General features: G+C 44.9%; 2 protein-coding genes across 3 annotated transcripts in view; both read right to left on the bottom strand.

Annotated features, from left to right (window-relative positions):
- The window catches only part of KAT14 (lysine acetyltransferase 14), a 24583-nt gene extending 21666 nt beyond the window's left edge, over positions 1 to 2917 (bottom strand). For both annotated transcript variants that reach the window (XM_038396958.2, XM_038396959.2), the window contains exons 1-2: positions 2662 to 2917; positions 1067 to 1185 (exon numbers count right to left, since the gene is read on the bottom strand). In XM_038396958.2, coding sequence (XP_038252886.1) covers positions 1067 to 1185; positions 2662 to 2917 — 375 coding nt within the window. The remainder of the gene's footprint in view (positions 1 to 1066; positions 1186 to 2661) is intronic.
- LOC119853652 (protein PET117 homolog, mitochondrial) lies at positions 2863 to 13670 on the bottom strand. The gene is made up of 2 exons (XM_038396967.2): positions 13459 to 13670; positions 2863 to 3391 (listed from the first exon to the last, which is right to left on the bottom strand). Exons 1-2 carry the CDS (start codon positions 13552 to 13554, stop codon positions 3242 to 3244), a joined length of 246 nt encoding a protein of 81 aa, XP_038252895.1. The 5' UTR covers positions 13555 to 13670; the 3' UTR covers positions 2863 to 3241.

Below are 13670 nucleotides of genomic sequence, written 5' to 3'. Positions count from 1 at the left end.
GCATTAAACACCTCAACCTGCTTGGTTGTCATCCTCCTTTATTAGCTATCCTTCCCTGCTAAGTAGTGAACCTACACTGTCCTTCATCTTTCTCTTGTTCCTAATATATGTATAGAACCTCTCCTTATTGCCTTTTACATCCCCTGCTAGGTATACCTCTGTTTGTGTTCCTTAGCCTTTCTGATTTTGTCCCTACCTGCTTATGCTATTCTTTTGTACGCATCCTTAACTATTTGTCCATGTTTCCACTTTTTGTAGGATTCCTTTTTGATTTTCAGGTCATTAAAGACCTCCTGATGCAGCCATATTGGCCCATTACTATTCTTCCTATCCTTGCAGAAAGATAGTTTGCTGTTGTCATGTTAATATTGTCACTTTGAGAAACTAACAGGTCTCCTGAATTCCTTGTTCCCTTTAGAATTTTTTTCTCATGAGACCTTACCTACCAGTTCTCTGAGTTTGTTAAAGTCTGTTTTTTTAAAATCCATTGTTCTTACCCTGTGGCTCTCACTTCTTCCTTTCCTTAGGATCACGAATACTAACATTTCATGATCACTTTCACCCAAACTGCCTTCCACCAGTAGATTCGCAACCTATTCCTCCCTGTTAGAATCAAATTTAAAATGGCTGCCCCCTGGTTACTCCCTCTATTATCTGAAACAAATGGTTGTCCCCAAACATTCCAAGAATTTACTGGACATTTTGTGTTTTGCTGTATTACTTTTCCAACAATGCCCATATGCCAAAAAATTGTTAAATGCACAGCAGCTAAATCACATTCTCTTTGCTTTTCTAAAATTGTGTTCAGTTGTATTGAGCAATGCACAGTATTGATGAAAAATGGGGAATTTGGCTTTTTTACAACACATTAAGACAATCTTTTCAATTTACTCACAAAAGTCCCACTTCCTGATAAGCAGGTACATAGCAATCCACAAAAAACTCACAGGTAAATTTCTTCACCACCTGTGACTAACTCCGAATTTCTAGGTGTTATGTACATTGTACACACAGCAACTTTTGAAGGTATTGTTGGTTTTATGCCTGAGTGAATGCTTTTACTTACTTGCTGCCAGGTTAGTCTCAGCCGTTCAAACTGCTCCTTCCCATCTTCTGAGCAATCAGAGCAAGTAAACCTGAAAAAGTTATCTCCCTTGAGGTAGCTGAGTTGTTCTCTCAGCTGACCTAAAACAAACAAGCAAAAGGGATATATGCCTCAGTCCTTTTATAGGAAAAATGGAGCAAAGTAAATTTGGATTCAGAACAGTGTTTATCAGCTGAGCAAGAGATCAGCAACCCTGATAATTCCATAACAGAAGTATAGAAACTCAGTGTGATGCTTAATTTACAGTTACAGAAGTCAACAAGGGATCAATAGCAAACAAAACCACACATTAAAGAGGGGCTTTCCTACCTAATACTTGAATACACGTAAAAAGGCAAAGATTGTAATACATGCAGTGTGATTGGAGCCAAGTCAGTCCCAGGATATTAGAGACACAAAGCGTGTGAGCTATTAACTTTTATTGGACCAACTTCTGTTGATGAGAAAGACAAGCTTTTGAGCCACACAGAGCTCTTCTCAAGTCTGGGAAAGGTACTGACACTGACACACGCAGTACCTTTCTCAGACTGTAATTGAAACACTAACTGAAAGAGATTAGAAAAAATATATTTCCATTTTTTTCAGCTTGTTTACATTGTGCATTTGACAGCACTTTGTGTCTAGTCACTTTCACTGATCATTCTAGTGATCAATTTCCCTTGTTTGGGTCTTTCAAACAATTTAAACATAAAAACTGATTGTCAAACCACAATAACTGGCAGAAGGACACAGGATAAGATGTAGTACCTAAACAGACTAGATTTCAAGTTGACTATGTCCCTTTAACTTCTTCCTACTGAACACCAAATGTGAAATCCTGGCTCTAGTAAAATCAATGGCAAAACTCCCAATGACTTCATTGGAGAAAGGATTTCATGCTACAGCTTTTGGCAAACTGGGCAGTTGAACTAACTGACAGGTGTGGAGCAAACCAGAAGAATTCAGTACTTCCTGCCACAAAATGAACACTGCTCAGGTAGATCTTGATTTTGGAAAGGAAAAACTGCTGTACTAGAATATGAAGAAAGCTAAAAGAGTTTATATAATGTTAAATGGAGATATTGGAAAGATCATTTTAGCTATTTAGCACAAAATACCTTCTTCTCAGGGCTGCTGCTACTGGTTTTATATTGTTCTGTGAATGCTAATCTAAGTTCAGGATACCACGGAACCATTCCTATATATGGAAGGCTGAAATTTATTCATATATCCCACTGAAATGACAAACCAATCAGGAAAATAATAATAGTTACCTCTTACGTAGCACTTTTCATTGGTAGATCTTTACAAAGGAATTGTCAATATCCCTGTTTTACAGATGGGGAAACTGAGGCACAGAGAGGGGAACTGACTTGCCCAAGGTCACACGGTAGGCCAGTGGCAGAGCTAGGAATATAACACAGATCTCCTGAGTCACAGACCAGTGCTCTATCCACTAGGCATCCCTGCCTCCCATACATTCAGGAAAAGAACATGCATTATTTTCTGGGAGGAAAAGAACAAGTAAACCCAGAAAAGGAAAGTGACAAAGATAACAGGAAAATCTTGACTCTTACTTGCTGGTATCCACTTCTGACACTTCTCACAGTAATAGGACATCTCCTCCATCCAGGATGCATCCCCCTCATCACTGTTCAAGGAGTCCCCACTCTGATCATGGGATAAATCCACTGAAGCCTGATCCTCAGATTCAACAATCAAGAGAGTCTCCCCTTCCACCTCACCCTCCTCCAGCCCTTCTGAAGTTGATGTCCTTGTAGCTTCGTCATCATGACGACTCATCAGCCCACTCATGTGAACGTTATTATCCATCCCTTCTTGGTAAGTAGAGGAAAATTTTTTTTACATTACATAGGGCTCTCCCACCCAGCATTTAAAATACTATCCATATAAGGTGAGCCAGCCAGGTATGAAGCCTCCTACACAATAGTTCTGCACAAGTGAAAATACAGAAGCTAGAGAAAAAACTTTGTGTTTGCACTTCTTAATGTATACAATTTCCTGGACTTGATTAAAATGTATCTAAAAGAGATGGACTTTCAGAAATGACTTCTGTTTACTCAAACACCTGGGAACAGTCAAATACAAATCCTTGCTGTGCTCCTCAGTCCAAACTCTAATACTTCAGTTCTAGGTCTAGGATTGTGGGGACCCCTTTTCCATTAATATCTTGTCTCTTTCTGCTTCAAGTTGCTTGGTCAGAGTAATCTGTTCTTGTAAAAGACGAATGTTTTCCAGTTTACGGCTTTGTCTCTCAAGGTCTCTGATTACTCCTTCGTGCAGCCTCTGAAAATACAAGAGACGGTTCATTATAGTGTGTCCTGGGTTGCGTAGGACTAATGCCCATTTGCATTCCAACCTCTGTCACAGCTCTGCCAAGTGTATAACTGTTACAAACCTTTAATTCTCTGTTAGCGACCTGAGCTACTTTTGGAGTCTAAAATTACAAGAGCTGAGATCTCATGTGTGGATGTTGATAAACTACTGGTTGTATGCCAGGAATACTGTATTTGTTGGCTTAGCTGTATGATCTTAATATAATGATAAAGTGTTGGACTACTGTAAATACTGTATCTTGATAAGCTCTAAAATATTATGGAGAGACAGCAATCTCTCCATAGAAGATTGACTTCTCCCCCATCCTTACCAGAACTCAACTAATCTGCCCCAAATTTCTCAACCCATGTTCCTCTGCTTGCGAAGAATTTTTAAGGTGACCTGAAAAAAATGTTAAGAAGAACTTTTCTGCTTCTTTATGATGTATAAAAGCTGGCTGAAAAAGTTTATTTCAGCTTGTTTTTTTTTTTAAACTTAAAAATCTCTCATGTGTAAAGTCTTCCCTGGTTTTGCGGGAGTTCCACTGGAGGTTCCACAGCTCGTTTATTGTGGGCTCTTGAAAAAGTAGGATGTATTTGAAGAATTGCATCTTTTCTTCAAAATGTTTATTAAAGTTAAATAGACATTGGTATACACAACATGGAGGCTACTTTTTTTTTAAATGAAAATTTAATAGGATTACTATAACTGAAAGAGAAACAGTTTTTCCACTTTTTTATTTTGTGCACTTGACAGCATTTTGGTCCTAATCCCAGGGACAGACCTCTGCACCCATGCAGAGCCCCCAGACTTCAGTGGGGATTCCAATGCACAGATGGGGTCCACCCACACAGAGCTCACAATACTTTGTATATAGTCAATTTAACTGTTTTCCCTGTATAGTCAGTCAGACCTTGATCCTGAAACTGGATCCCTGCAAGTGGATCCAACTGCTGAATCTGGGCCTTTGCCAATTTCCTTTTTTGTTTATGTGGGTATTTTGCACAACAATAGGGGAAAGAAAGGCATATTGAAAACAAGAAAATACATCTGCAAAACCATGAAAGTTGGCAAAGGAACTATGTGGCAGGAAACTGTTTATAACTCCTGAAACTGTTTATAACCCCTAGTAGATTTCAAGCTGATGGTGGCATATTTAACAGAAGATATTAAAATATGATATTTGATTAGGAAAACACATGAATGGTTGCATGGAAGCCAATACTGTAACAAACACAGGGTTCTGTCCACATGGATCCAATTTCAGGATCAGGGCCATATTTTTTACTATCTATGTATGATCTTGATCCTTGAAAGGCTCATATGCCCACCTAATTTACTAACTGATATATGTAAAGTTAAGCTTTGCATCATGGATGAGGGTTTTTTTAAACAATGAACAAAATCATCCAAAGCACAGGACTTAGTAGTGATGGGGACTTCAACTACTTTGACATCTGTGGGAAAATAACAGCAGGGCACAGATTATCCAGCAGGTTCTTGGAATGTATTGGAGACAATTTTTTATTTAAAAAGGTGGAGAAAGCTAGTAGAGGGGAAACTATTCTAGATTTGATTTTGACAAAATACGGAAGAACTGGTTGAGAATTTGAAAGTGGAAGGCAACTTGGGTGAAAGTGATCATGAAATGGTAGAGTTCATGATTCTAAGGAATGGTAGGAGGAAGAACAGCACAATCAAGATAATGGATTTCAAGAAGGCAGACTTTAGCAAACTCAGGGAGTTGGTAGGTAAAATCCCACAGGAAGCAAGTCTAAGGGGAAAAACAATTGAAGACAGTTGGCAATTTTCCAAAAAAACATTATTAAGGGCACAAGAGCAAACTATCCCACTGTGTAGGAAAGATAGGAAGTATGGCAAGAGACCACCCTGGCTTAACCAGGAAATCTTCAATGATCTAAAAATCAAAAAAGAGTCCTATAAAAAGTGGAAACTCGGTCAAACTACAAAGGATGAATATAAACAAATAACACAAGTATGTAGGGACAAAATTAGAAAAGCCAAGGCACAAACTGAGATCAAACTAGCTAGGGACATAAAAACAAGAAAACATTCTACAAATACATTAGAAGCAAGAGGAAGACCAAGGACAGAGTAGGCCTCTTACTCAATGAAGGGGGAAAGACAATAACAGAAAATGTGGAAATGGCAGAAAGTGCTTAACGACTTCTTTGTTTTGGTTTTCACCAAAAAGGTTCATGGCGATGGGATGTCTAAAATAGTGAATGCCAGTGAAAATGCGGTAGGGTCAGAGTCTAAAATAGGTACAGAACATGTCAAAAATTACTTAGACAAGTTAGATGTCTTCAAATCACCAGGGCCTGATGAAATGCATCCTAGAATACTCAAGGAGCTGACTGAGGAGATATCTGAGCCATTAGTGATTATCTTTGAGAAGTCATGGAAGACTGGAGAGATTCCATAAGATTGGAAAATGGCTAATATAGTGCCCATCTATAAAAAGGGAAATAAGGACAACCCAGGGAATTATAGAATATATAAGTTATCTTAACTTCTGAACCCAGAAAGATAATGGAGCAAATAATTAAGCAATCAATTTGCAAATACCTAGAAGATAATAAGGTGATAAATAACAATGAGTATGGATTTGTCAAGAACAAATCATGTCAAACCAACCTGATAGCTTTCTTTGACAGGGTAACAAGCCTTGTGGATGGGAAAAAGCAGTAGAAATGGTATATCTTCAGTAACACTTTTCATACCAGGTTGCACGACATTCTCATAAACAAACTAGGCAAATACAACCTAGATGGAGCTACTATAAGGTGGGTACGTAACCGGTTGGAAAATCGTTCCCAGAGAGTAGTTATCAGTGGTTCACAGTCATGCTGGAAGGGCATAAAGAGTGGGGTCCCACAGGGATCAGTTCTGGGTCTGGTTCTGTTCAATATCTTCATCAAATATTTAGATAATGGCATAGAGAGTACATTTATAAAGTTTGCGGACGATACCAAGCTGGGAGGGGTGGCAAGTGCTTTGGAAGATAGAATTAAAATTCAAAATGATCTGGACCAACTGAAGAAATGGTCTGAAATAAATAGGATGAAATTCAGTAAGGACAAATGCAAAGTACTCTACTCAAGAAGGAACAATCACTTGCACACATACAAAATGGGAAATGGCTGCCTAGGAAGGAGTACTGGGGAAAGGGATCTGGGGGTCATAGTGGATCCTAAGCTAAATATGAATCAACAGTGTAGCACTGTTGCAAAAAAAGCAAACATCATTCTGGGACATATGAGCAGGAGCATTGTAAGCAAGACACAAGAAGTAATTCTTCTGCTCTATTCCGCACTGATTAGGCCTCAACTGGAGTATTGTGTCCAGTTCTGGGCGCCACATTTCAGGAAAGATGTGGACAAATTGGAGAAAGTCCAGAGAAGAGCAACAAAAATGATTGAAACGTACTCTGAAACCTGTCAAAATGACTGAAGGTCTAGAAAACATCACCTATGAGGAAAGATTGAAAAAACTGGGTTTATTTAGTCTGGAGAAGAGAAGACTGAGGGGACATAACAGTTTTCAACTACATAAAAGGTTGTTACAAGGAGGAGGAAGAAAAATTGTTTTTCTTAACCTCTGAGGATAGGACAAGAAGCAAAGGGCTTAAATTGCAGCAAGGGCGGTGTATGTCGGATATTAGGAAAAACTGTCAGAGTGGTTAAGCACTGGAATAAATTGCCTAGGGAGCTGGTGGAATCTCCATCATTGGGGATTTTTAAGAGCAGGTTGGACAAACACCTGTCAGGGATGGTCTAGATAATATTTAGTCCTGCCTTGAGTGCAGGGGACTGGACTAGATGATCTCTCGAGGTCCCTTCCAGTGCTATGATTCTATGATCATCAGGACACAAATGTATTCACAGGCACTACAGCTGACTGGCTGAATACTGGAAAAAATAATTTATGAATAAATTAATAGCCATATGACAAAAAAGATGAATACTTTATTTGATTAATATCATCTGATACGATGTAGGGCTGGCTGAATAGAACTAAAAATGCATTGGCAAATCATTTATTTGAAAAATTAGTTCATTAAGGCCAAAAATTTCTTAAATTAAATCAACATAAACCAGACATGAACTGAATTAAAGTGTCCACATTCGGGGGTCTGCCTTGGTTTAACTAAATTAATTTTTAAAACAATTTAGATCTGTATCTGGCTGGTGAATCTTGCCCATATGCTCAGGGTTTAGCTGATCGCCATATTTGGGGTCGCGAAGGAATTTTCCTCCAGGGCAGATTGGAAGAGGCCCTGGAGGTTTTTCACCTTCCTCTGTAGCATGGGGCAAGGGTCACTTGAGGGAGGATTCTCTGCTCCTTGAAGTCTTTAAACCATGATTTGAGGACTTCAATCGCTCAGACATAGGTGAGGTTTTTCATAGGAGTAGGTGGATGAGATTCTGTGGCCTGCGTTGTGCAGGAGGTCGGACTAGATGATCAGAATGGTCCCTTCTGACCTTAGTATCTATGAATCTAGATAAACTGGTGCACTTTTGAGCATAGATGAAGCATTAGTAAATGCTGAGTATCAGGCCCTGGATTAGACAGGCCATTTTTGCTTATATAGTGCAGGAGAACTGGATGAAGAGTACACAGATGTGCAAGGTTTCAGCCATGTCTACACTATGGGCATTACAACAGCACAGTTACAGTGTCGTAACAATGCCACTGTAGCATCATAGCGTAGATGCTTTCTACAGCGACAGGAGGTGTTTTTCCATTGCTGCAGGACACCACCTCCCCAAACAACAGTAGCTAGGTCGACGGAAGCATGCTTCAGACCCTTGAGTACCATAGCTATGCTGACCTAACTTTTAAGTACAGACAAGGCCTTAGTTATAGCTAAGAAACTAGGGAATCTATGTGAACCTTTGAAGGCTATATCCATCCACCCCTCCATCCCACTCTACACCATCTTTTTCATTTCATGCCTCTGCTTTCCCTCATAGCCCTAACCAGGGACTCTGCTCTCCTTGTAATCTTTAGGTCCCCATAAAGCCTGTGGTCATCAGTCCCTGGATTTGGGGTAACTAGAAATGTAATGGAGAATCTCACCTTTCATTTAAGAATGATAAGTTTTTGGCCCTATTGCTTGTGAACAGAGCCTTGAAAATGTGAACCAATTTAAGCTGATCACTAGGGCTGAAAGGATCAAGCAGCTGGAACCCATTTCTGCATCAGGGCTCTGGGGAATGCTAAATATCACCCAGTGCACACAATCATTTCATGTAAAATTCAGTTAAGTTTGGGGTGTATCCCGAAGAATCATCTCACTAACCCTCCCTAAAATCTCTAGGCCAGCTGTCTGTGCCTAAAGTAGTGTGATCTTGATGGATGGAGGAAAAGACTACAATTTGGGTGGAAAGGGATGGGGACATAACATTGTTTTGCAGGCCACTCAACAAAATGCTAATGCTGACTGTACTCCACAAGACAGATTTTCCCAGCTAAGCAACAAGCTCCTCTATAACCTCCACCTTTAGAGGGTTTCACTCAGTCCATCAGATCTGGCAATACAGTACGTCTGCTAGGCAGCTGGACAACTGTTTCAATTAGTCATCCTCTGGGATTTCCAGTTAGAAGTACAGTGGCAATCTTGAATGTGCCTGACCAAAGACACAATACTATTCTGTGATTGGAGCTGAAGTTGAAGCAGAAACACTGCTGAACCTACAGGAAACTTCACAGTTTTAAGGAACGGGACTGGGGAGAGAAGCCTTACGGTCAACAGAGAAAGTCTAAAGGAGGAATTGTGGCCTGGGGCTACGGAAACTTATAGAAAGGGAACGGGCATTGGAAATGATACAGAGAAAGATGGGGACAGGGCTCTTTGGAATCAGGCTATGTCCCCATACTTTTTGTAACTTTAAAAAAATATATGAGCCATCTTGAGGGACTAACCACATGAATTTATCCACTACACAGTTCCCCTTTTACATACACATACATGCACAAATTGCATTAGAAGAACACTAAGTTTGCATAGTTAAGCACTCAAGAGAGAGGAAATGCCAGATGTACCACCTGAATTCAGCCCCTTGTGGACACAATATGATACAGCCTTTAATTACATGATCACATACTATTTTTCCTCACAGCATCCCCTGTGCACAGAATGGATAGTGCTGACTTAATGAACACCTTTTCTCCGCACGTGTGATTCCTGTCCCAGTCCTGTCTCCCCCATCCAGTCCAAGTCTCATGCCCTACCCAGTCCATCTTCCCTTCTGGGTTTCCCATCCAAGTCCTAGTTTCACCCTACCCCTACCTTCTCATCCCAATCCTATTTCTTTGCACAGCCACCAGGATTGGATTGGATTGTCTCAATCCAATTCCCTTAACAACCCTATTCCTAGTCAGGCTCTTGTACCTTCTGCATACAAGTCAGGCAGCTTCCTCCTCCACACTGTTTGGTGATGAAGCAGCGTGAGGAATGAGAGCACAAGACAGTCGCCCTGTTCTCAGTTCTGGTGCCCGACCCCACCCCAGCACAAAGCAGTGGGGAGCAGCAATTGCAGCGAAAGTTCTGCTTAGCTTCTAATCTACAGCCCCACGATGGAGCATACTCAGCGCAGACTGAATCTTCACTTAAATTAGCTGCTAAACGCCACCAACTCTCTACTGAGCATGTGCAAAATGAAATATTTCAGAGGGTTATAATTTGGCCAGTTTTTCACAGTACAGCAGAAAGGTACATCCATGATACAAAGGCCAAAGGCCAACTCTTTGCTCCCAAGCAAGGAGATGCTTGTGCTTCTCAATAAACTGTTTGAAAGAATTATTTTAACATGGACAAAACAATGCATTTTCCCCATTGTTGTCCTTGAAAATGGCTGAATGATTTTAGCTCAAAAAAAAAACCACCAGACTAAGACATACAACCAGCATTGAAAATTTCAATCTGAACAATTACAGTTTGGCAAAGTTATAAGGAACTGAAAACGGGATCCTATAATGGGAACTGTTGGACAACCCTAACTATAGGCGGTGTTCCCAGTCCCACCTACAAGAAAGTATTTCATTCAGAATTAGAACACTTTTAGTCAGGTTCCTCCATACAAGGACTCAGCATCTTCTCAAGTGGCACTTCATAGCTTGTAGGAAACTACCTTCAGGGTTGGAGTTCACCAGCAGCTTTCAGATATTCATGTAGAAGGCAAGAACCTTCTCAAGTTTAAAGCATATGCAAAATCTTTGTCAGCTATGAGATTGGATTGCTAGACTGCATATCCATCAGTGCAAACCGTGAAAAGCAAAGGAACAAGCGGTTAAGTCAGTCAATGCCCCATCTCCCATGAACTCCTTTCCTCAACCACCTCCCGGAACTTCACCCAGATCAGCAACCAATGTGCAACCTTAAACAAGACAGAAGTCTACCCCCATATCAATTTAATACCTGAGTGCCTATATACAGCCCTTCTAGGAGATGAGATTGAGAATGTGATAGGCGCTTGGAAAATTTACTGGACATATACTAGCCAAACAGTCAAACTTACTAGCCTAATGCTGATATGAACTAAAAGAGGAGGGCCATGAAAGAAGAAGGGCTGGGCACAGAACGGGGTGGATGCAGTTAAGGGGAAGCCACAGGAATGGGCAGGACTCCAGAAGGGAAGAGGCAGGGGGAACAGGCAAGACTGGGAGAAAGGGTATTATTTGGATATGGGACAGACAGGTCTACGCCCGCCCAAAACCAAAGGCCTTCACGGCGAGGAACTGCTAGCCCAGGCCACAAGTGAGTAAATAGGGCAACAAATGAAAAAACAGGAACAGAAGTGAGGTCAAAGGTTGAAAATCAAGGAACCAGAATGGGACCCCAAGCAGAGAACCGTGGACAGCACACATTGCATCTCAAAGGCATCTAAGGACTCAGTGGACACTGCCCAGAGGAACTCTGCAAAGAGACGTGATCAAACAAGGGAACAGAAATAGGCCCCACAAAAACAGAGCACCCCACTTTTCAGCTTCCGATGGCCATCTTGGCCATTCCAGGAGGAGGCTGACGAGGAGGTCCCACATACAGAATCTCTCAGCATAGCTCAGAGAAGGGGAATGGCGTGAAGCACGAGTGGGTTCAGATGCTCTTGGCACAGCTGGGAGGAAGGCGATGCCATGGAACACGAGTGCGTACAGACGCTCTCCGCACAGCTCGAAGGAAGGGGATGGCATGGAGCATGATCAGGTACAGACACTCTCAGCACGCCTTGGAGGAAGGGGATGGCATGGAGCATGAGCATGAGGAGAGTCTGAGATCGCTACCCAGGGCCCCACGAGATTCCAACTAGTGGCCCCAGCATTCTGGGCACCCTATGGAAACAGACCAGCTGGATATGGGGGGGGAGAGGGGAGGCTTGCAGGACAGGCACTCGATGACACTTTTGGAGGGCACTGGGCAGAAGAGCAGCGTGCTGGGTGGAGCTTGGACTATGAGGGGGCAGGACTCAGTGATGGGTGGGACAGGAGGGGGGTCCCTCTACTTGAGGCTCATGGCCAGAACCATGTGTGGGCGGAGCCAAATGTAAGGGGCGTGGCTATGAGTGAGGGGCGGTGCTCTGAGTGAGGGAGCAGGACAGGAGGGGGAGTCGCTCTCAGTGAGGGGCGTGGCCAGAACCTCGTGGGGGGTGGGGCTGAGTAATGGCGGACCGTGTGAGTGGGGCGGGGCCAGACGTGAAGGGGCGGGGCCAAATGTAAGGGGCGTGACTATGAGCGAGGGGCGGTGCTCTGAGTGAGGGAGCAGGACAGGAGGGGGGAGTCGCTCTCAGTAAGGGGCGTGGCCAGAACCTCGTGGGGGGTGGGGCTGAGCAAGGGCGGACCGTGTGAGTGGGGCGGGGCCAGACGTGAAGGGGCGGGGCCAAATGTAAGGGGTGTGACTATGAGTGAGGGGCGGTGCTCTGAGTAAGAGAGCAGGACAGGAGGGGGAGTCGCTCTCAGTGAGGGGCATGGCCAGAACCTCGTGGGGGGTGGGGCTGAGTAATGGCGGACCGTGTGAGTGGGGCGGGGCCAGACGTGAAGGGGCGGGGCCAAATGTAAGGGGCATGACTATGAGCGAGGGGCGGTGCTCTGAGTGAGGGAGCAGGACAGGAGGGGGGAGTCGCTCTCAGTGAGGGGCATGGCCAGAACCTCGTGGGGGGTGGGGCTGAGTAATGGCGGACCGTGTGAGTGGGGCGGGGCCAGACGTGAAGGGGCGGGGCCAAATGTAAGGGGCGTGACTATGAGTGAGGGGCGGTGCTCTTAGTAAGAGAGCAGGACAGGAGGGGGAGTCGCTCTCAGTGAGGGGCGTGGCCAGGACCTCGTGGGGGGTGGGGCTGAGCAAGGGCGGACCGTGTGAGTGGGGCGGGGCCAGACGTGAAGGGGCGGGGCCAAATGTAAGGGGCGTGACTATGAGTGAGGGGCGGTGCTCTGAGTGAGGGAGCAGGACAGGAGGGGGGAGTCGCTCTCAGTGAGGGGCGTGGCCAGAACCTCGTGGGGGGTGGGGCTGAGCAAGGGCGGACCGTGTGAGTGGGGCAGGGCCAGACGTGAAGGGGCGGGGCCAAATGTAAGGGGCGTGACTATGAGCGAGGGGCGGTGCTCTGAGTGAGGGAGCAGGACAGGAGGGGGGAGTCGCTCTCAGTGAGGGGCATGGCCAGAACCTCGTGGGGGGTGGGGCTGAGTAATGGCGGACCGTGTGAGTGGGGCGGGGCCAGACGTGAAGGGGCGGGGCCAAATGTAAGGGGCGTGACTATGAGCGAGGGGCGGTGCTCTGAGTGAGGGAGCAGGACAGGAGGGGGGAGTCGCTCTCAGTGAGGGGCGTGGCCAGAACCTCGTGGGGGGTGGGGCTGAGTAAGGGCGGACCGTGCGAGTGGGGCGGGGCCAGACGTGAAGGGGCGGGGCTCTGAGTGAGGGACAGGGTCGTAGGCCGGGGGCGGGGCTGCGGAGGAGCAAGTGACGGGGGGCCGCCCCTCTCCCCCCCAGTCCCTCAGCCAGGGCGGCGGCAGGTGACGCTCACTCACCTCCTTGACGCGTCTCTGCTGGATGTGGACGGCGGCCACCGTCCCGGCCGAGAGCAGCACGGAGACGCCCAGCGCCACCTTGGAGGCCGTCGACATCCCCTCCCCCTACGCGGCCGTTGCGGAGCGCGAGCCGCACAGCTCGAGCGGCCAGGGCATGCGCGTGCGTGCCAGCCCCCCGCGGCTGCCGGGGGCGGGACTCTCTGTACGGGCCG

Source organism: Dermochelys coriacea, chromosome 3 (assembly GCF_009764565.3).
Source record: "Dermochelys coriacea isolate rDerCor1 chromosome 3, rDerCor1.pri.v4, whole genome shotgun sequence".
NCBI lineage: Eukaryota > Metazoa > Chordata > Testudines > Dermochelyidae > Dermochelys > Dermochelys coriacea.
The sequence above is the reverse complement of the archived record's forward strand: the minus strand, read 5'-3'. Positions and strand labels throughout refer to the sequence as shown.

Excerpts from the sequence above, each read along its gene's own strand:
- LOC119853652 (XM_038396967.2), bottom strand. The coding sequence starts at position 13,554 with ATGTCGACGGCCTCCAAGGTGGCGCTGGGCGTCTCCGTGCTGCTCTCG. Across the intron at positions 3,392-13,458 it reads AGCAGAGACGCGTCAAGGAG|AGGCTGCACGAAGGAGTAAT; the intron begins GTGAGTGAGCGT and ends TTGTATTTTCAG.